The sequence below is a fragment of the Salvelinus fontinalis genome, chromosome 32, assembly GCF_029448725.1.
Source record: "Salvelinus fontinalis isolate EN_2023a chromosome 32, ASM2944872v1, whole genome shotgun sequence".
Taxonomy (NCBI): Eukaryota; Metazoa; Chordata; class Actinopteri; order Salmoniformes; family Salmonidae; genus Salvelinus; species Salvelinus fontinalis.
The window spans coordinates 42578039-42601082 of NC_074696.1; the positions used below are offsets into that span (position 1 = coordinate 42578039).

Here is a 23044-nt window from a genome sequence, read left to right on the forward strand (position 1 = left end):
CAGTTAAGCTCTATATTAGCAATCGATTGAATCTATACTGAACAAAAATATAAAAGCAACATGTAAAATGTTGGTTGTTTCGTGAGCTGAAATAAAAGATCACAGAAATGTTTCATACGCACAAAAAGCTTCTTACTCTCAAATGTTGTGCACACATTTCTTTACATCCCTGTTAGTGAGCATTTCTCCAGTGCCAAGATAATCCATCCACCTGACAGGTGGGGCATATCAAGAAGCTGATTAAACAGCATGATTATTACACAGGTGCACCTTGTGCATGGGACAATAAAAGGCCACTCTAAAATGTGCAGTTTTGTCACACACCACAATGCCACAGAGTGTGCAATTGGCATGCTGACTGCAGGAATGTTCAACAGAGCTGTTGCCAGAGAATTTAATGTTAATTTCTCTACCATAAGATCATTTTTGAAAACTTGGCAGTACCTGCAACCAGCCTCACAACCACGTGTAGCCAGGCCAGGACCTCCACATCCGTTTTGTTTTACCTGCGGGATCGTCTGAGACCAGCCACCCGGACAGCTGATGAAACTGTGGGTTTGCACAACCAAAGAATTTCTGCACAAATTGTCAGAAACCATCTCAGGGAAGCTCATCTGCGTGCTTGTCGTCCTCACCAAGGTCTTGACCTGACTGCAGTTTGCCGTCTTAACCGAATTCAGTGGGCAAATGTTCACAGTCGATGGCTACTGGCACGCTGGAGAAGTGTGCACTTCACATATGAATCCTGGTTTCAACTGTACCGGGCAGATGGGAAACAGCGCGTATGGAGTCGTGTGGGCGAGCAATTTGCTGGGTGGCCCATGGTGGCGGTGGGTTGTGGTATGGGCAGGCATAAGCTAAAGACAACGAACACAATTGCATTTTATCGATGGCAATTTGAATGCACAGAGATACCGTGACAAGATCCTGAGGTCCATTGTCGTGCCATTCATCCACCGCCATCACCTCGTGTTTCAGCATGATAATGCATGGCCCCATGTTGCGAGGACCTGTACACAATTCCTGGAAGCTGAAAAGGTCCCAGTTCTTCCATGGCCTGCATACTCACCAGACATGTCACCCGTCGAGCATGTTTGGGATGCTCTGAATCGAGGTGTACAACAGTGTGTTACAGTTCCAGCCAATATCCAGCAACTCTGCACAGCCATTGACCTGTAGTCTAGCGATTAAGAGCATTGGGCCAGTAACCGAAAATTTGCTGGTTCGAATCCATAAAATTGACTACGTGAAAAATCTAACCCTAATTGCTCTTGTAAGTCGCTCTGGATAAGAACGTCTGCTAAATGACAACAACAAAAAAAGTTTAAAAAAGAAAAAAAAGGAGTTGGACAACATTCCACAGGCCACAATCAACAGCCTGATTAACTCTATGCAAAGAGGAGATGTCACGCTGCATGAGGCAAATGGTTGTCACACCAGATACTGACTGGTTTTCTGATCCACGCCCCTACTTTATTTTAAAGGTATCGGTGACCAACACATGCATATCTGTATTCACTGTCATGTGAAGTCCATAGATTAGGGCCTAATGAATGTATTTCAATTGACTGATTTCCTTATATGAACTGTAACTCAGTAAAATCTTTGAAATTGTGGCATGTTGCGTTTATATTTTTGTTCAGTGTATATTGAATAAACTGGCAAGCCGTAATTTCAACATGTAGTCCTACAGCACCGGTATAGGTCTGTCTGGGTGTATAGGGACTTTGTACAGTATGTGCCCTTCCCATAGGCCTTCATTGGTCCCAATGTGCTGTTTTCACATACTGTAAGAGCGCAACTCAATCACGAAAGAAAATGCAGTCCCTGTGCACAACTGCAGCAACGTATGTGTGGATGTTTTAATTACGGAATATTTTGATGTACACTGCATTCAGAAAGTATTCAGACCCCTTGACTTTTTACACATTTTGTTACGCTACAGCCTTATTCTAAAATGGATTAAATAACACATTTCTCATCACTCAATACCTCATAATCACAAAGCGAAAATATGTTTTTAGAAATGTTTGCAAATGTATAAAAAAACAAAAAAACAAATACATCATTTACGTACGTGTAACAGTCCTGACCTGTTTTATGTTGTTTTTATGTGTTTATGGTCAGGGCATGTGTTTTGGGTGGGCAGTCTATGTTATTCGTTTCTATGTTGGTTTTGGTTTGCCTGGTATGGCTCTTGATTAGAGGCAGGTGGTTTGCATTTTCCTCTAATCAAGAGTCATATTTAGGTAGGGCATTATCACTGTGTGTTGGTGGGTGATTGTCTCCTGTGATGTCTATCGTGTTGTCGATGTTTTTCACATTTGGAGCTGTTTTGCTGTTCGTTCGTTTTGATGTTCGTTCCTGTTCGTAAGTTTACGTTTGTCCATGTAAGTTTATGTTCAGGTTCCGTTGTACGTCGTTTTCTTATTTTGTAGTTTTGAAAGTGTTTTTGTTTTGTTTAGTCTACGTCGTATGTGTAATAAAAATGGCTTATTTCCCTAACTCCGCATTTTGGTCCGAAGATCCTTCTCTCCTCACCTCTTCTGAGGATGAGGAGAGCGACAGCTATAACAGAATCACCCACCAACAAACAGTGACCAAGCGGTATGGGAATGCTCGACGGAGCAATAAGAACTTCTGGACTTGGGAGGAGATCTTGGACGGTAGAGGACCTTGGGTTCAACCAGGGGAATATCGCCGTCCAAAGGAGGAATTGGAAGCAGCGAAGGCTGAGCGGCGCTGGTATGAGGAGGCAGCGAGACGACGCGGTTGGGAGCCGGTGAGTCAGACCAAAAAATTTCTTGGGGGGGGGCACACGAGGAGTGTGGCAAAGCCGGGTAAGATACCCGAGCAAACTCCCCGTGCTTACCGTGGAGGTAGAAGGCGTCGTATTGGTAAGACACCGTGTTATGCGGTAGAGCGCACGGTGTCCCCAGTACGCGTGCTTAGCCCAGTGCGGGCTATTCCACCTTGCCGCACTGGGAGGGCTAGGTTGGGCATCGAGCCGGGTGCCATGAAGCCGGCCCAACGTAGCTGGTCTCCAGTACGTCTCCTCGGGCCGGTGTACATGGTACCAGCCTTACAGGTGGTGTCCCCGGTTCGCCTGCATAGCCCAGTGCGGGCTATTCCACCTCACCGCACTGGCAGGGCTACGGGGTTCATTCAACCTGGTGGGGTTGGGGAGGCTCGGTGCTCAAGAGCACGTGTCCTCCTTCACGGTCCGGTATATCCGGTGCCACCTCCATGTACCAGTCCTCCGGTGGCAGCCCCCCGTACCAGGCTGTCTCTCCGGGTTCTCTCTCCTGCTGTTTCCTCCTCTCCAGCGCAGCCGGTGCCTAGACCACGCACCAGGCTGTCTCTCCTTCTCCTCCCTACAGAGCTATCTGTCTCCCCAGCGCCATCTGAGCCATCCGTCTCCCCAGCGCCATCTGAGCCATCCGTCTCCCCAGCGCCATCTGAGCCATCCGTCTCCCCAGCGCCATCTGAGCCATCCGTCTCTCCAGCGCCATCTGAGCCATCCGTCTCCCCAGCGCCGTCTGAGCCATCCGTCTGCCATGAGCCTGCAAAGCCGCCCGTCTGCCATGAGCCTGCAAAGCCGCCCGTCTGCCATGAGCCTACAGAGCCATCCGCCAGACAGGAGCCGCTAGAGCCGTCAGCCAGACAGGAGCCGCTAGAGCCGTCAGCCAGACAGGATCTGCCAGAGCCGCCAACCAGACAGGATCTGCCAGAGCCGCCAACCAGACAGGATCTGCCAGAGCCGCCAACCAGACAGGATCTGCCAGAGCCGCCAACCAGACAGGATCTGCCAGAGCCGCCAACCAGACAGGATCTGCCAGAGCCGCCAGCGAGCCATGAGCAGCCAGAGCCGTCAGTGAGCCATGAGCAGCCAGAGCCGTCAAAGAGCCATGAGCAGCCAGAGCCGTCAGTGAGCCATGAGCAGCCAGAGCCGTCAAGGAGCCATGAGCAGCCAGAGCCGTCAGAGAGCCATGAGCAGCCAGAGCCGTCAGAGAGCCATGAGCAGCCAGAGCCGTCAGAGCGCCATGAGCGTCGTGAGCCGTCAGCCTGCCATGAGCGTCGAGAGCCGTCAGCCTGCCATGAGCGTCGAGAGCCGTCAGCCTGCCATGAGCGTCGAGAGCCGTCAGCCTGCCATGAGCGTCGAGAGCCGTCAGCCTGCCATGAGCGTCGAGAGCCGTCAGCCTGCCATGAGCGTCAAGAGCCGTCAGCCTGCCATGAGCGTAGAGAGCCGTCAGCCAGCATGGACCTGCCAGAGCCGTCCAAACAGGACCTGCCAGAGTCCTTCAGCCGGGATCTGCCCCTTGTCCCGGGGTTGCCCCTTGTCCCGGTGCTGCCCCTTATTCCGGTGCTGGTCCTTATCCTGGTGCTGCCCCTTGTCCCGGTGCTGCCCCTTGTCCCGGTGCTGCCCCTTGTCCCGGTGCTGCCCCTTGTTCTGGTGTTGGCCGTTTATTTAGGGGAAAGTGGTTTTAGGGTGGTCATTAGAAGGGGTAGACAGAAGAGGGGAGTGACTAAGGTGGTAAGGGGACAGCGTCCTGAGCCGGAACCACCACCGTGGTCAACTGCCCACCCGGACCCTCCCCTGGACTTTGTGCTTGTGCGCCCGGCGTGCGCATCTTGAGGGGGGGGTACTGTAACAGTCCTGACCTGTTTTATGTTGTTTTTATGTGTTTATGGTCAGGGCATGTGTTTTGGGTGGGCAGTCTATGTTATTCGTTTCTATGTTGGTTTTGGTTTGCCTGGTATGGCTCTTGATTAGAGGCAGGTGGTTTGCATTTTCCTCTAATCAAGAGTCATATTTAGGTAGGGCATTATCACTGTGTGTTGGTGGGTGATTGTCTCCTGTGATGTCTATCGTGTTGTCGATGTTTTTCACATTTGGAGCTGTTTTGCTGTTCGTTCGTTTTGATGTTCGTTCCTGTTCGTAAGTTTACGTTTGTCCATGTAAGTTTATGTTCAGGTTCCGTTGTACGTCGTTTTCTTATTTTGTAGTTTTGAAAGTGTTTTTGTTTTGTTTAGTCTACGTCGTATGTGTAATAAAAATGGCTTATTTCCCTAACTCCGCATTTTGGTCCGAAGATCCTTCTCTCCTCACCTCTTCTGAGGATGAGGAGAGCGACAGCTATAACAGTACGTATTCAGACCATTTGCTATGAGACTCGAAATTGAGCTCAGGTGCATCCTGTTTCCATTGATCATCCTTGAGATGTTTCTACAACTTGATTGGAGTTTAGCTGTGTTAAATTCAATTGATTGGACATGATAGGGAAAGGCACACATCTGTCTACACAGTGCATTTGGAAAGTATTCAGGCCCCATGACTTTTCCCACATTTTGTTACGTTACAGCCTTATTCTAAAATGTATTTAAAAAAAATTCCCTAATCAAGCTACACACAATACCCCATAATGACAAAACGAAAACAGTTTCAGACATTTTTGCAAATTTATTAAAAATAAAACACAGAAATACCTTATTTACACAAGATTCAGACCCTTTGCTATGAGACTCGAAATTGAGCTCAGGTACATCCTGTTCCCATTGATCATCCTTGAGATGTTTCTACAACTTGATTGGACTCTACCTGTCGTAAATTCAATTGATTGGACATGATTTGGAAAGGCACACACCTGTCAAAATACGGTCCCACAGTTGACAGTGCATGTCAGGGCAAAAACCAAGTCATGAGGTCGAAGGAATTGTATGTAGAGCTCCGAGACAGGATTGTGTCGAGGCACAGATCTGGGGAAGGGTACCAAAAAATGTATGCAGCATTGAAGGTCCCCAAGAACACAGTGGCCTCCATCAGTCTTAAATTGAAGTAGTTTGGAATCACCAGAACTCTTCCTAGAGCTGGCTGCCCGGCCAAACTGAGCAATCGCGGGAGAAGGGCATTGGTCAGGGAGGTGACCAAGAACCCGATGATCACTCTGACAGAGCTCCAGAGTTCCTCTGTCGAGATGGAAGAATATTCCTGAAGTGCAACGATCTCTGCATCACTCCAACAATCAGGCCTTTATAGTAGAGTGGCCACACGGAAGCCACTTTTCAGTAAAAGGCACATGATCGCCTGATTGGCGTTTGCCAAAAATACATCTAAACACTCTCGAACCATGAGAAATAAGATTCTCTGTTCTGATGAAACCAAGATTGAACTCTTTGGCCTGAATGTCAAGCGTCACGTTTGGAGGAAACTTGGTACCATCCCTAAGGTGAAGCATGGTGATGGCAGCATCATGCTGTGGGGATGTTTTTCAGCAGCAGGGACTGGGAGACTAGTCAGGATCAAGCGAAAGATGAGCGGAACAAAGTACAGAGATGCCTGATGAAAACCTGCTCCAGAGCGCTCAGGACCTTCCAACAGGACAACAACCCTATGCACACAGCCAAGACAATGCAGGAGTGGCTTCGGGACAAGTCTCTGGATGTCCTTGAGTGGCCCAGCCAGAGCCTGGACATGAACCCATTCGAACATCTCTAGAGAGACCTGAAAATAGCTGTGCAGTGACGCTCCCCATCCAACCTGACAGAGCTTGAGAGGATCTGCAGAGAAGAATGGGATAAACTCTCCAAATACAGGTGTGCCAAGCTTGTTGCGTCTTACCGAAGAAGACTCGAGGCTGTAATCACTGCCAGAGGTCCTTCAACAAAGTACTGAGTAAAGGGTCTGAATACTTATGTAAATGTGATATTTCAGTGCATGTCTTTTTTTTGTTGCAGAAATGTCTAAAAACCTGTTTTTGCTTCGTCATTATGGGATATCGTGTGTAGATTGATAAGGAAAAAAACGATTTAATCAATTTTAGAATATGGCTGTAAAGGAACAAAAGGTGGAAAAAGTCAAGTGGTCTGAATACTTTCCGAATGCCCTGTATGTTAGCTTTCAGTCAACTCAACAGTTAAGTTGAGGCATTCATTCCGAGTAGTTAAGGAAAGGGTTAAGGTTTGGATAGGGTTAAAATCAAATGTAAAACGAGCGCCTAGCACTGGGATTGAACCCATGAACCTCAGAGCCGTAGCTTGCGAGCGTACTATGTGGTAATAGTTGCTCACGCTGCCCCTGGTGGATGGTAGGACATTGCAATGGAAATAATAATGACACCAGGGCGTTGTAATGGAGTGCCTGCAGTTCTGCACCCAGGAGTCATAATCCATACGAGAGCGGCCTGTAAGAGCCACGAGAAAAGCCGCTGAGACAGAGAGCCAAGGAGGGTTGACATCCTCAGACCGGAACCTGAGGCAGTTTCCTCATCTCTCCAGTCACATACTATCACTGCTCTCAGTGGCTAAACGGGACCACAGGCAACAACATGTTTCTGGGTCAGGAGAATTCTAAAGCTCCCCTTCAAAAAGTAACCAAAGGTCAGAATGCATTGAGATGGTGGTGAATGTTTTAGAGATGTGAAAGAGACTGGGTCTTAATTGAAGGTTTCCTGGTTAAATACATGTTAAAATCAAATAAAAGGTTTCTTCTTTGTGATATATCCTCTTTTGATGTGTTGCATATTATGTCATTATGTCGAATGAAAAGTCACAGCTCAGATCTGTAACAAGAGAAGATAGGCATTTGGTTGACCACCATAGTGCCACCACTATGGACCACTATGGGCCACCATGTCAAGTCATTCATACAAACCTATGTGCTTTATTGGTATCCTGTTGAAGAGTCTTTCATGCAGTTCTCAGCATATTTTTTTTACATTAAAAAATGATTCAGCAAGCAAGGAAAATACATCTTTGACTCCTGTATTGTCAGCAACCGGTTCTTCGCACATACGTAGACGGCAAACACATCCATCTATTGAGCTTTGTGACACTTCTACATTCCTCTATAGGGGAAACTGGGGCTGGGTGTCACTTTTAACTCACACTTTTTTACTCGTGTGTGTACAGTATTTCTCAGCACTAGTATATCTTACAAGACTCTTGTCAACATTAATAGCAAGACCAAGTTATTGGTTTGAAATGGGGACCACTAGAATTCTCATATCTTATTCTAACATGCTATGGTGTCGGATGCCACAGTGTTTGCGGGGCTGTAGTGGTGCATACATTCATTATGATGATGTGCAAAATCCTATGGCTGATGTTTTAGATCCCCCCCCCCCCGTAAAAAAAACAACATCAATCTAAATTGAAATGACTAAAACCAAATCGAAACTGTAGAAATGATCATGGATGTTTATACAGTCTCTTCACTCTGTACAGCTCGCTAACAATCACCGAAACGAAAGCTAGACAGTCAGGGAGCATCAAAAATTCCCAAATTGGTGGATAGAGGAAAATATTTTGGCACATTTTGACAGCGAGGAAATATAACACATTTTCAGTGCTCCCCTCCGGACCTTGGTGAAGACCGAATGCTGCCCGCAGGGCAAAATGAGTTTGACACCCCTGATTTAATACAATGATGTTCCAGCAACTTCTCCTTTGACTTTCCTTTAAAATCTCAATTTGTTTTCATTGGGGGACATTTGATTTTCATAATGATGACAAAGCGTTCTTTCTAGCAACCCTCAGAACGTTATGTACTGTTGTCACGTTCTGACCTTTATTTCCTTTATTTTTGTCTTTATTTAGTATGGTCAGGGCGTGAGTTGGGGTGGGTAGTCTATGTGTGTTTTTCTATGTTGGGGTTTTGAGTTCGGCCTGGTATGATTCTCAATCAGTGGCAGCTGTCAATCGTTGTCCCTGATTGAGAATCATACTTAGGTAGCCTGGGTTTCACTTTTGAGTTGTGGGTGTTTGTTCGTTTGTTCACTTCGTTTGTTGTTTTGTATTTTGTAGTGTTCTGTTTGCTGGATTAGCATTAAAATTCATCATCATGAACACTTACCACGCTGCGCCTTGGTCCTCCTCTCTTTCACCCGAAGACGAGCGTTACAACTATAAAAAACATATTTGCTCATTGAATCTTATCCTCAACCGTCAGGGAAGGCGTGGACCGTGTTTGCGGCATGGGGTGAAACGCTCACAGGACCCTTATGTGTTAGGCCTATGTGTGAGTTGAGTCTCAACTTAGCAAGACCCTAAGTTTCCTGAGTAGGGCGTTGAGTGTTAGCAGAGACACTCAAGAAACAGAGAGGCGCTGCCACTTGCAGGACCTGCATGGTAGCCTACTCCATCCTCCTCGAACCTTGATAGGGCCCCACTCTGTGGCGCATGACTAATGCCAGAACAAGAGACAGTGTCCCGCTGCTAGGCTGCACTTAACAGTGCATTGATTTCAAATCCCCAGCGCTCTTCCCAGGGGGTGCTGGGACGCACCTCTGCTGGTGGGTCGTAGAACCCCCCCCCCATTCCTTGCCCCCCTCTATCTCCAGACCACATCCCCTACCCGCCGCTGTGTCCATTTGGGTGAACTAGACTGGATGGGTCTCTCCATACCCCCCCCTCCCTCTCTACCTCCCCATGCTGTGGGTCTCAGTGGAGCCAACCAGGGTTCAGGGGCACTAAAGCTCCCACAAGACTGCAGACATGGTTTGGTCGGGAGGGGGGGGGTTAGGGCCAAGTGGAGTCAGGAGGCGGCCGAGTGGAACAGGTCTGTGGTCAAAATCGATTCATTGGCAATTTGGAGGAGCGCTTCCGACAGAGTTGGGAATTTCACATTCCCTAACCCCTTCTCTCCTAGTGCCTGGGAGAGCATCACCACGAGAAAAAAACGACATCCTGTAAATCTGTAGGAAAAGAGACTTGAGACTCTTGATTTCTGCAGCCTCCTGTCACACAACTTGACCTGTTCAATACTCATCAGTGTGGTGGCCAGTGTCACGTTAAACACTCCAATCTATTGCATCGTATGGACAGGATTTCAGCTGTTTGTGTGGTTGAGGATATCAGTAAAAGCCTATGTGAAAAGCCTATTGAATGGATAAACTTCATTAACCTGCATGCATTTCTAGAGTTCAGTTGAGGCTGACCAAATTGCACAATATTAGGACATTACAGCTGAGCTACCAAAACACAACTGCAGAAAGTCCCCCCTTACTGCTTTTACAAGAGGGTTCCTTGATATTGATATCACTACAAGACGTCAACCTCGAGGGCTAGACACTTCCCATTTTTAAACTGTGAAATCACTACCCTTTTCTCTCCATTTTGGTGCTTTAAGAGTGAAAACTCTGTTTTCTTCATGCATTGTAAATGTAGCAATTTGCATCTGTTAGTGTTAGTATCGTCCAGTGCAGGTGGGGAGGCGTACGCAGCTTTCATGTGTGTATGATATTTCAGATTGATCTCTCCCAGCTGCATTCAGCATGGTGCATGTTTTAAGTAAGGAAGACGGCTTTTCACTGTGCGTTAATGGGCTCTCAGCCTGTTAAGAATCAGGGCACAATTAAGAGGTGATAGTTTGATCTCCCACCTCACAGTTCTATTTCAGCTCTGCCGTGTGATTATGCCTTTTTGGGGGAGCCTTATTTATAGTCTCCCACGAACACTGCTGAAGGCAGGGTTTGGCTTGTTGAACCTTTGTTTGATTCTTGTTGTACTGTTCAGAATGACGATGGGTGTATCTTTGGTCTGAGAGATGGTGTTGGGGTTTAAAAGATAGAGAGATCCGAGGGCTTCAAATTGAATGGAATAGCTTGTTGATCAGGCCAAACCTAACAGGGTTGGGTATGATTGCGTTTTAGTGCATTTTGGAACTGTAATTCCAATTCAAGAATAGAAAAATCCTTATTTAAAATCAATTTCAATACATGTTCCATTCAATAAACAAATGCATTTTTAGAATTTAATGTAGTTTATTAAAATGGAAATGAACCCAACCATGTCACAGGATACTAACCTTTTACAATTAAGAAAATATTGCAATGTCTAGGTAGTTTTAATCAATAACTTAATTTGCCCTTATATTCCTTATATAGTTAATGATTTATGTTGAGTAAATATAACAATCTATACGTTATATTCCAGGCTAGGGCAAAATTGAGTAATACGGGACTGCCACTTGCTGGTTAGAATGAGAAAATGCATTCTGTCCCTCACACTGATCAGGCTCAGAGGCCTTACCTTATTTCATCGTATTTTTTCATGGCCTATATTTTAAAATCATAGTGCTTCATAGTACATTTAGTCTCCTGAAGAGTAATGCATAATTTAATATCAGTCACAATGATTTTGTTCCAAATTGTGTAATTAGTTAACTTACATGACTTATAACTCTGGTTCTAATTGGAAATAATGATGATCTCTGTGGGCTGCTATGGAAACTTGACCTATCCTCTAGTCTAGAGATTAGGGGTGTGTTCGTAAATTCAATCTGGAGGGTCAGAGTGCGATCAGGGTGTTCGTTCATTCAGAGCCTTGTCAGATTGTGCGTTTGTAAATTCATCAGTTACACTCAGATGAGAGTGCTCTGAAATCAGAGTAGATAGTATCCAGAGTGAATTTACGAACGCACCCTAAGAGTGATTCTTAATTGCAGTGGCCTAGAACCCCTGGCATAGGGGCCTCAGTGAGCTTTGAAATAGGTTGATAAACCCTGTTTTAGAGTAGCCGACTTTCAAGGCAAGCCTACAGAAAACTGACAATTAGCTAGTGATTGTCACTGACTGTCATGGACGATGAAGAGTGCAGCATGCTCTCTTTTGTGTTTTTGCTTTTCAAAGCACAGTTCTCTGCTCTGTGGTTTACTAAATATAGTCTACACATTTCAGTATTCGACAAATGTCTCGAATGTATGTTGATTTACTACGTCCCCTTTGACGTATCTATTTTGAATAGAATTTGCATCCCTGTTGTCTGCTCAGGACCTGTTCAAGACCATGTTGCTAGTCGCTTGCTTTGTCACAAAACTCGCACGAGGAGAGGACAGAGATACGCAACGTCCATCTGGGATTCCTTAGATTGAATTGGCTATGGACACCAATCATTTATCGGCTAGTGGTGCGAAAGGCTGTCAATCGTGTCGAAGGGCGTCTTTATAACGTACGCTGAGTGGCTAGAGTGGCGAAACCTTACCAGACCGTCACATTTTCTTTTAGTATATTGAAGTGTCACCGGTCTATCACATTTGCTGAGGCGACAGGTGAAATGGAAGAAAACAGTGAACAGGAAAGACCCCTTTTGAGGACAGTAAGTCATCGATAACGTAATGTGATATATATATATATAGAGAGAGATGGAGAAAGATTATTTTGCCACAGTGGTCCGGTCTCTGTACTGGATTGAATAGCTTTTCCATTAAAACACATGGTGAGAAAATACGATTTAAAAATGTTTTGACAACCGCACTTATGCAAAGCAACAGTTATTTTATTTAGTTTTCTAATACTGTGTCAGATTTAGCTTCGGCTTTGGGGGATGCTAGCCAAGTTGCTAGCTAATGTCAACAAGACACTCGTGGCTTTCTGTTTCTGTCGCTATGACGCTTGTGAGGAGGATGAGCGAATCATGAACTTCTCATTGACTGTCCTAAGAAAATGTTGAAGTAAATAGCTAGCTAGCTAGTAAAGTTTACTTTTCTCTGACTGAGTTGCAAGTTAAATATGCTTTGATCAATTTAGTTTTGACTGTTAAAATTATACTGATATGACAGCCCAGGTGGACTAGTTAGCAGGTAATGTGCTGTGAGGCATGCGTGATAATAATGGCTTACTGTACTTCCTGTTTTGTTGGGTGGGTCTTTCATTTTGGTGAGAGAAAGATAAGTGTTGAAGAGGCAAAAGAGCAACATGGCCCAAAACCTATATACCCTACTTATATCTTCTGTCCACAGTGGCAGTGCTCTCTAAAGTGAGATTAGAGTTGGTAGCCTGGTCCCAGATTGGTTCGTGCTCTTGCCTGCTGCATTGTTCTCCTTGTCAAGCATAACATGTATGGGATGGCTATGAGTGACAAGGACTTGGCATCATAGCACAAATCAACTGGTACTCAGGCTAAGAATCGAGTGCATCTTTATATGTGGTTTCCCATCCTTTCTTACGTTCATCAGTCCTTCCTTAGCTGTCACTTACTAGAAGGTAAGTATACTTGCCATTCCTCCTCATCCAATTGCAGTGTTATCATAATGATGTCTTAGGAAGTGTGTGTGTTGGGGAGGTGAGAGGTTGGAGTAACCTGACCCTTTGCTGCCCTGCGTGCATCTTTCCACTCAAGGCTGCCTCCAGTCAATCAGTGGCTTGACTGTGACACAGGAGACCTCAGACAAATGACTGCTTGAAAAGGACATGTTTAATGAAGCCCAGCTTCACTCTTTGTCAGAGCTGCTCCCCCCTCCATCTTGACTTGAAGGATACGTGATTGTTCTTATGTCAGCAGAGCATTAGATTTGCTCTGTTCACCTTTGGGACTGTTTAAATACAGTGTTACCAGGAATGTCATCATATAGGCCTAGCTGGTCTCCCATATTTAACCCTCAATCATACAATGGGTCGGTCTAATCCTGAATGCTGATTGGTTAAAAGTGCATTCCAGCCGGTGTCTATTCCACAAGTTACCACCAGCTAAATCTATGACGTTTCGTAAGTTATAAACTTGATCTCCACTATACAAAGCATGTAGACATTATCTCACATTTCTTTTAGACTAACATTTAGTTTTTAACAGCAGAGATTTGTATAAACTTGTATAAGCCAGTTGAAATCACGAATCAGCTGGCATAATTTGTATGGATATATACAAAGAAATGTAAATTGAAAAAAGGTACAACGAAACGAAGTGAAGCCAGTTTGCAGTCTTTCCAGCTTCAGTTTGAAGTGATTGTGTTGGCTGTGTTGTTGGCTAGCTCCCCTGAACAACAGTGTCCTGACGAGAAAGCACATTTTCTGTGCCAGGCGAAATTGCACCTCATTAGCTTATTGTTATGGATGTATCCAAATAAATGTCACTAGAAAACAGCTTAAAGAAATGCAAATGTGGCTACTGTTGTTATTCTGGCTGCACGTGACTGTAAGTTTGCCGTAGTTGGCTAGCAAGCAAGGGATAAGAACGTTGCCAGCCAGTATGGCAATGAAATATTTAGGACAAACAACATTTATCCCTTGCTTGTACAGAACAAAAAGACTGAATGACTGGGTCGAGTCTCTGGCAACCGAACCAATAGAACGAAAGACCAGCCGGCTTTGGTAGCAACCCTAGATTTGTGTCGGGACTATATCTTGTGGAAGGATGAAATAGTATGAATAAATTAATCCAAATAACGTTTTTAATGAAAATATATCAATCGGTATTTGAATTTGTTGGTAACCCTTTGTATAAAAGTGATAATGCCTTATCACTTAAGTGTAACCCTCCTGACCTCTCCTACTGCGCATGATTCCTCCTGAATCTGTTTATGGCATTTGTGGAGAGCCCCTGAAACTCCTGACAAACAATCATTGTAAACCTCAATGTATTAGATTATGATATCAACTAACATTTTATTTGTCACATCATTTGTAAACAACCGGTGTAAACTAACAGTGAAATGCTTACGGGCCTTTCCCAACAATGCAGAGAGAAAAATAGGGAAATTATAGAAAAAATGAAACCAACAGAAATAGATAAACAAATGAGGTGAAAGCTGTGGCCTGATTGAAGCCAATGCCCATCCAAATGGACAGCGCTGTCATGGCCACAGACCTTGCCTGTGCTCGGCAAGTCCAAATGAAACTACTTAGATTTTAGACATCAATCACCCGACACTGAGTGAAACCAAAATAGCTTTCATTCATACACAGGCTCAGAGTACATTACTTGGTGGGCTTACTTTCCCCAACAAATGATAGCTTGTGTGTGTACACCAATCCCCTCTAAGTCAATTAGTGGACATGCTCCTACAGGATTTTTATGCACTTGGTGGGAAAGCTTTAGAACCACTTTTCAAGAGATGAAATTCAATCAGGCCATAGCTTTCACAACTCCTTCATCCTCAATTTAAGAATATCCCCCATAGTTTGAGATGATATGGGAATAATTTTCTCAAATATAATTTTGGGCATTTAGACCTATAGGTCCTATGACTGACCAGCGAACTCTTCCCATATCCATTTCCCCTCAATTACTGCATGCATGGTGACCGCATCCCCTTGCCTTCCCGATATACAGTGCATTTGGAAAGTATTCAGGTCCCTTGACTTTATCCACATTTTGTTATGCTACAGCCTTATTCTAAAATGATTCAATTATTTGTTCATTAATCTACACACAATACCCCATAATGAAAAAGCAAAAAACAGGTTTTTAGAAATATTTTCAAATGTATACAAAATTAAAAATAGAAATACCTTATTTGCATACGTATTCAGACCCTTTGCTATGAGACTCGAAATTGAGCTCAGGTGCATTCTGTTTCCATTGATCATCCTTGAAATGTTTCTATAACTTGATTGGAGTCCACCTGTGGTATATTCAATTGAAATGACTTGGAAAGGCACACACCTGTCTATATAAGGTCCCGCAGTTGACAGTGCATGTCAGAGCAAAAACCAAGCAATGAGGTCGAAGGAATTGTCTGTGGAGCTCCGAGACAGGATTGTGTCAAGGCACAGATCTGGGGAAAGGTACCAAAATATTTTTGCAGCATTGAAGGTCCCCAAGAACACAGTGGCCTCAATCGTTTTTAAATTGAAGTAGTTTGGAATCACCAGAACTCTTCCTAGAGCTGACCGCCTGGCCAAACTGAGCAATCGGGGAAGAAGGGCATTGGTCAGGGAGGTGACCAAGAACCCGATGGTCACTCTGACAGAGCTCCAGAGTTCCTCTGTGGAGATGGGAGAACCTTCCTGAAGGACAACCATCTCTGCAGCACTCCACCAATCAGGCCTTTATGGTAGAGTGGCCAGACGGAAGCCACTCCTCAGTAAAAGGCACATGACAGCCCGCTTGGAGTTTGCCAAAAGGCACCTGAAGGACTCAGACCATGAGAAACAAGATTCTCTGGTCTGAGGAAACCAAGATTGAACTCTTTGGCCTGAATGCCAAGCGTCACGTCTGGAGGAAACCTGGTACCATCCCTACGGTGAAGCATGGTGGTGACAGCATCATGCTGTGGGGATGTTTTTCAACAGCAGGGACTGGGAGACTAGTTAGGATCGATGGAAAGATGAAGAGAGCAAAGTACAGAGAGATCCTTGATGAAAACCTGTTCCAGAGTGCTTAGGACCTCAGACTAGGGCGAAGGTTCACCTTCCAACGGGACAACGACCCTAAGAACACAGCCAAGACAAAGCATGAGTGTATACGGGACAATCTCTGAATATCCTTGAGTGGCCCAGCCAGAAACCGGACTTGAACCGGATCGAACATCTCTGGAAAGACCTGAAAATAGCTGTGCAGCGACGCTCCCCATCCAACCTGACAGAACTTGAGAGGATCTGCAGAGAAGAATGGGAGAAAATCCTCAAATACAGGTGTGCCAAGCTTGAAGCGTCATAATCAAGAAGACTCGAGGCTGTAATCGCTGCCAAAGGTGCTTCAACAAAGTACTGAGTGATGGGTATGAATATTTACAGTACCAGTATAAAGTTTAGACACACCTACTCATTGAAGGTTTTTTCTTCATCTTTTACTATTTTCTACATAGTAGAATAATAGTGAAGACATCAAAACTATGAAAATTACACAAATATATTTTATATTTGAGATTCTTCAAAGTAGCTTTGACAGCTTTGCACTCTTGCACACTCTCTCAACCAGCTTCATAAGTTAGTCACCTGGAATGCATTTCAATAACAGGTGTGCCTTGTTAAAAGTTAATTTGTGGAATTTGTTTCCTTCTTAATGCGTTTGAGCCAATCAGTTGTGTTGTGACAAGGTAGGGGTGGTATACAGAAGATAGCCCTATTTGGTAAAAGACCAAGTCCATATTATAGCAAGAACTGCTCAAATAAGCAAAGTGAAACGACAGTACATCATTACTTTAAGACATGAAGGTCTGTCAATCCGGAAAATTTCAAGAACTTTGAAAGTTTCTATAAGTGCAGTCACAAAAACCATCAAGCACTATGATGAAACTGGCTCTCATGAGGACTGCTGCAGAGGATACGTTAGAGTTAACTGCACCTCGGATTGCAGCCCAAATAAATGCTTCACAGAGTTCAAGTAACAGACACATCTCAATATCAACTGTTCAGAGGAGACTGCGTGAATCAGGCCTTCATTGTCGAATTTCTGCAAAGAAACCACTACTAAAGGACACCAATAAGAAGAAGAGACTTGCTTGGGCCAAGAAACACGAGCAATGAACATTAGACCGATGGAAATCTGTCCTTTGGTCTGATGAGTCCAAATTTGCGATTTTTGGTTCCAACCGCCGTGTCTTTGTGAGATGCAGAGTAGGTGAACGGAGGATCTCCGCATGTGTGGTTCCCACCGTGAAGCATGGAGGAGGGTGTGTGATGGTGTGGGGGTGCTTTGCTGGTCACAGTGTCTGTGATTTATTTAGAATTCAAGTCACACTTAACCAGCGTGGCTACCACAGCATTCTGCAGTGATTTGCCATCCCATCTGGTGTGTGCTCAGTGGGACTGTCATTTGTTTTTCAACAGGACATTGACCCAAAACACACCTCCAGTCTGTGTAAGGGCTATTTAACCAGGGAGTGATGGAGTGCTGCATCAGATAACCTGGCCTCCACAGTCACCCGACCTCAACCCAATTGAGATGGTTTGGGATGAGTTGGACTGCAGAGTGAAGGAAAAGCAGCCAACAAGTGCTCAGCATATATGGGAACTCCTTCAAGACTATTGGAAAAACATTCCTCTTGAAGCTGGTTGAGAGAATGCCAAGAGTGTGCAAATCTGTCATCAAGGCAAAGGGTGGCTACTTTGAAGAATCTAAAATATATGTTGATTTGTTTAACACTTTTTTGGTTACGACATGTTTCCAAATGTGTTATTTCATAGTTTTTATGTCTTCACTATTATTCTACAATGTAGAAGATAGTAAAAATAAAGAAAAACCTTTAATGAGTCGGTGTGTCCAAACTTTTGACTAGTACTGTATGTAAATGTGATATTTCAGTTTTTTATTTTCAGTAAATTAGCAACAATTTCTAGAAACCAGTTTTTGCTTTGCCATTATGGGGTATTGTGTGTAGATGAGGGGAAAAAACGATTTAATCAATTTTAGAATAAGGCTGTAACAAAATGTGGAAGAAGTCAAGAGGTACGAATACTTTCCGAAGGCACCGTAGGTCATTTATTTTCCTTTCACACACGTTTCCCTTGACCACACATAAGGTTCTGAGCTTTTACCACCACCTGCGTTTAACCTTGGCTCTACCTCTGTTGTCATGGAATTGTATCTCAGGTGCCAGGAGAATCGTGCCAAAAGGCTTTGTGTCCTGCTGTCTTCCCCCACTAAGATCTGAAATAGGTTCTTAGTTCAGCAGGTTCAGGCTCTCTGCTCTATTCCATTTAAAGCTCTGTAGAGGCGTTATCAAAGAAGCTGACGTCTTCCTTAATTGCTGGACTCCGGTATCCAACAAAGCCTCCATCTTCACCCTACATTTTGTACCGCATGCACCTACACAAGACACAATGGGGCTTCTGTTTATACAGTACTGTATTTATAATGCTTGGTATAGTCTGGGGTAGGGTTGAAGTAAAGCACAGTCTGTAGTGGGCTAAGACTGTAAGCTTTTAAGTGCTGTTTTTCTTGCCAGGCTCACGGCCAAGAATGTGAAAATAATACCTTTTTTGTACGCTTTTGTTTGTTTATGCTTGGTTACTTACTTTAAAATGAAATGTCATTATTTGCCAACAGAATTCTCCCCCCTCCCTAATTAAATTCCAGTCATGAGAATTTGATTGAGTTTTTACTGCACTGAACTTATTGCTTCGTCTAAGCATGATTTGTAGGAGTGAAGTCGTGAAGTAGGTACAATGGGGTATAAGCCTAAAGGAGAAACAGACCAAAATGATGGCTGGTGATTCTGGTCTCTACTCCCTACCACTGAGGTGTATTGTTCAATCTGATTTCATTGGGCTTCACCTATATCTGCGTGTGTCAGGATAAGCAGGACAGGTTATCAAATGAAAGGAAACCTCGAGAGCCCATGAAGCCCAGTAGTTAGTAAGCTTTGCCGGTTTGTGGAGACTTGATTCTGCAGTCATATGAATTTACATGAGGTAGCTTAGTCTGAGGAGTCTGTATACTAGCTTCTTCATGTCTGAACATTCATACTGGAGTCTGGACAATAGCCTGTCTGTCTACGAGACTCAATTAGACTGAAACATTTCCTGCTCTGGATCTTTCCCAAGGTCAGGTGCTGAGAGGAGCCTGAGGACGGTGGTTTAGCCGTGAGCTGGAGTGCAGAAAGTCCCCCATCCCCACTCCAACCCCCCAAAGCAGTCAACCCATTTCCAGTCCGACACCTTCAGTATACAAAAGTATGGCCCTATAAATGTGCGATACGGGTAACATGGACGGGATCACAGAATCCGACATTGAAACGGAATTGTACAATATTCAAAAATGCATTTAACTTAGGGAATCAACTAAATGTATTGAAAATGAATTAACTTGCCCAAGTTAATCATAAGACATGGACAAAATGCATCATTGATTCGTATTTCCTGCAACTTTCTAAAGAGACAATGAGAATTCCACGTCTGTGTATGTGCGTTTACCACTTTGTGTAACCGTTAGCGATGATGCTAATGAAAAGTCTTCTGGTAGATGGAAAGGCATTCAATTAAATGTTCACTACAACGTAGCCTATGCTTACCAGGCATAATGATACAATGATTATTTGCATCTATCCAGTGGGTATTTGGTTTGCAAACTCTACCATCACGTGTGCAATGCAAAAACACAGCTTCACAACAGCCTCTTGCTGGTGCTCACTGGAATTAAAGGGTTACTACACCCCAAAATCTACATTTCACAAATTTTTCCCAGACCTCAAAAGTGGACTCCTGATGTAGTTTAAACATTGTTGTGGACTTAGAAAATCGAATTTAGTTGTTTTTCTACATAAAAAACAGGGGGAAACGGAAACCTGGAATAACTGAAAGAAATGAATTTTAGGGGAAATTACGGAATCAGGCAAAACATTTTTACTGATTTTATAGGGCCCTACAAAAGGCAGTGTTTTTATGATTTGATTGTTGGACCTCATGTTTCGTAAGTTCAAAATGTCATGTCTGTGCAAATGATGTTTTTCGGGCTATGATAAAGTAACATAGTTGTACTAACATAGACCTAGTTCAGGCATTTGTCATATCCTCCAGAACTGGAGGGGTGTATTTCAGTTAGGGCTGGTACAATTAGTATAATCGTGGAACTGCCAATTATGGATGAAAATAAAATGACTTTAACCGTTTAATTTTTGTTTTTGTGGGGGACATCTGACTAAAGACGGGACAGCCGGGCATTTGTTCGGTTGAGTCCATTTCTGCGGTAACATAGGCTCTTTACATTGTGATGAAACTTTGTTGCTCCTCGCTGAAAGGAAAGTGTTGTAGCAAAGTCTTCTGTTGCCTAGGCATGAGCCATGAGAAAATTAGTTTTGATCAGCCTTGGAAACAAAAGATATGAAAACAAATTGGCTCCATATTTAAAAAGAAGATGGAGAAAAAAACGAAAGAGAAATACAGGAGTTTTCGTGCAGGTTCAGCAAACTAGCGCAAAAATAATATTGCGATATTGTCAAAGTGATATATTGTCAAAAAGAATAACCCGATTATGTAACTACCTATTTTTTTCCCCGCATCACTAAAAGATGGGGCCAAATCTGTGCTCCTGGCACCAGTTTTGGATGGGTACCATAATCTTTGCCACCTAAGTGACAAGGTGATTGCTGCTTAGTTAGATTAAGAGCGTAGATAAACAAACAAGAGTAGGCTACTCTTCCATCTATCAAAAACATCCAGTTGAAAACACACATTTGGCTGATATTAGAGAAGTAAGCTACCTTTCTAGTTTAGATTATTTTAAGTCACGCAAGATCACTGTAATAGCTGGATATAGCGTGCTTCTTGACTGGTGAGTCAAGCAATTGACTTGAATTAAAGTTGGGTGAAATGGCCAAAATATCATATCACTGTATTTTTATTTTTAAATGACAGTATTTTATGTTTTGAATAATAAAAGTTTGACATTTGCTTTATGAGTAGTGCGTGAATCTAGGGTGCCAACACATACATTCTAAGTGATTTCAATGGGTCTTCCTCCATTCTGTGTTGTTTGACATGAAAATGCCAGGGAGGAGTTCTTGTGACAGGGTAGGATTCAAAGTGATGGTCAGTGTTTCCTAGGGGACCCTATAACCTTTGGCTACATTGAATGTTTCCTCTTAGCTACTTCATGTAGGTAACATATTCATGCTTTGCGTATTCCTCTTTGATTTAGAAGATATTGTTGCACAAACAACATGCTGATTTAGGTCGCACCATCCTTGGGATTATCAGGCTGTATATAGCTAGTTACGTGTTCTCAGACTCAGTACATTTATTAGCTAGCTATCCAGCCAGCTAGCTAGCGATTAGCTAACTAGCAATTAGCACAATTTAGGCCCAAATCACTAAGAAAAGACAAACTAGCTGTTTGCAGATGTAAGAAACACAAACTAATAGTGTAATTATAGAACGCTAGTCTAATGTATTTATATTACGAAGCAAAGGGAAAACATATGTTGTCATCACTTTACCTTCTATAACGGTATTTGAATGTTTGAAGTGCTTACTTACACCTGTTGTATTCGGCGCATATGACAAATACAATTTGATTTGATTTGAAGTGCTGCATTGACCATGCAGACTGAACGCAAGGAGCTAGGTCTGTGTGGAAAGCAGCATGAGAGAGATGACAGATGACTCAAGTAGCAGAGTAAACTATAAAAATGGGCGTTATACATGGCATATCACATTTAACAAACAAAACATTAAAATACTGTTATAGAAGGTAAAGTAAACCGGTCTGTGCATCAATACCAGTAAAATACGGTACACAGCCTAGCCCTACCTTGAATGTGCCATTGTTGTGGCATAGTGAAACCTTCAGAAATGAGGCCTCTTCCTCTCTGTCTCACCCAAATAGGGTGTAGGCCTAATTGAATTGGTCAGTGAAATCAACTTGAAGGACAGAGTTTTTTCTGCATTGGGCGGGCTGTTTTTTTTCGGGCCACCTATGTCCAAACAGTACATGTAGGAAAAAAAATGTGGGAATGAAAAACGTTTTCCGTGTAAACGTAAACGACTAGGCTAAAACCAGATATAGAGTATGTAGAAAACGACCTATGTATATATATATATATTAGAAGATCATCTTTGAGAACAAAAAAAATCACACAAATATAAGATAGACAGTCTGGGAGAATCAAAAATTCCAATAATGTTGCATTCAGGAGTATTTTTAAGGCATGGTGCCACCATTGATTTTGTTATAATGTTTGAGTCACTCAGATAGCATAAACCTTAGCAAAATGTGTAGAATTCATGGCCTAACATTTACTTTTTGGTCCACCAGCCACTGTGGCAGGTAGATCTAAAAATCTACCAGCCACTCAGATTTTTTACCAGCCAAAATATGTTTTTTACAGCTAAAATTACACAAACAAAATACCGCAAATGGATGAACATGCTTTGTAATGTTTCTAAAACAATACATGTATTACTAGTTAGAAATAATGTGGTATATTGTTTAATTTCATTTTTTTGTGACCTGAGTCTTTTAACCAAAATATCACAGATGAGACAAACAATTTCACCTTCCCTTTTAAGGGTGAAAGGTTACCTTGGTAACGCGACATTAGTCATGTTTGCGACTGTGCGATTGAGAGTTTGAGTAGTTGCCCAATTGTCTTCTCTTGTCTAACAGTTGAAACTCAAACATTGAAAAACAACCTAGCTTGTGAACAAAACAAGAAGAAGAAACACAAGGACAAAGTCTCACGTCAGTAGACTTCCTTTCAAGTAAATTAGACCAACTTGTCTTACTGTGCAGAGCGCTTCTCAAAATGAATCTTTCACTCAGCTCTTCACCTGCGCACATCCCCCAGCCAGGCAGTGTTGCAGCGCGAGGCGGGATTGGCTAGAGTAGGATTCGTAGTTCTTTGACTTTGTGCGTTGAAATTTACCAGCTTTGAAACAAAATGGAAGAA

The 23044-nt window shown here is 43.4% G+C and overlaps 1 protein-coding gene across 4 annotated transcripts in view; it reads left to right on the forward strand.

Moving 5' to 3' along the window:
* Positions 1-11940: 11940 nt before the first annotated feature.
* Positions 11941-23044, forward strand: part of LOC129831386 (sodium bicarbonate cotransporter 3-like) — a 65098-nt gene continuing 53994 nt past the window's right edge. Inside the window, exon 1 of one of the 4 annotated variants that reach the window (XM_055894745.1) lies at positions 11941-12093. In XM_055894745.1, coding sequence (XP_055750720.1) covers positions 12052-12093 — 42 coding nt within the window. In that variant the 5' untranslated portion in view covers positions 11941-12051. The remainder of the gene's footprint in view (positions 12094-23044) is intronic. The other 3 variants (XM_055894743.1, XM_055894746.1, XM_055894747.1) reach the window with 3 other exon arrangements.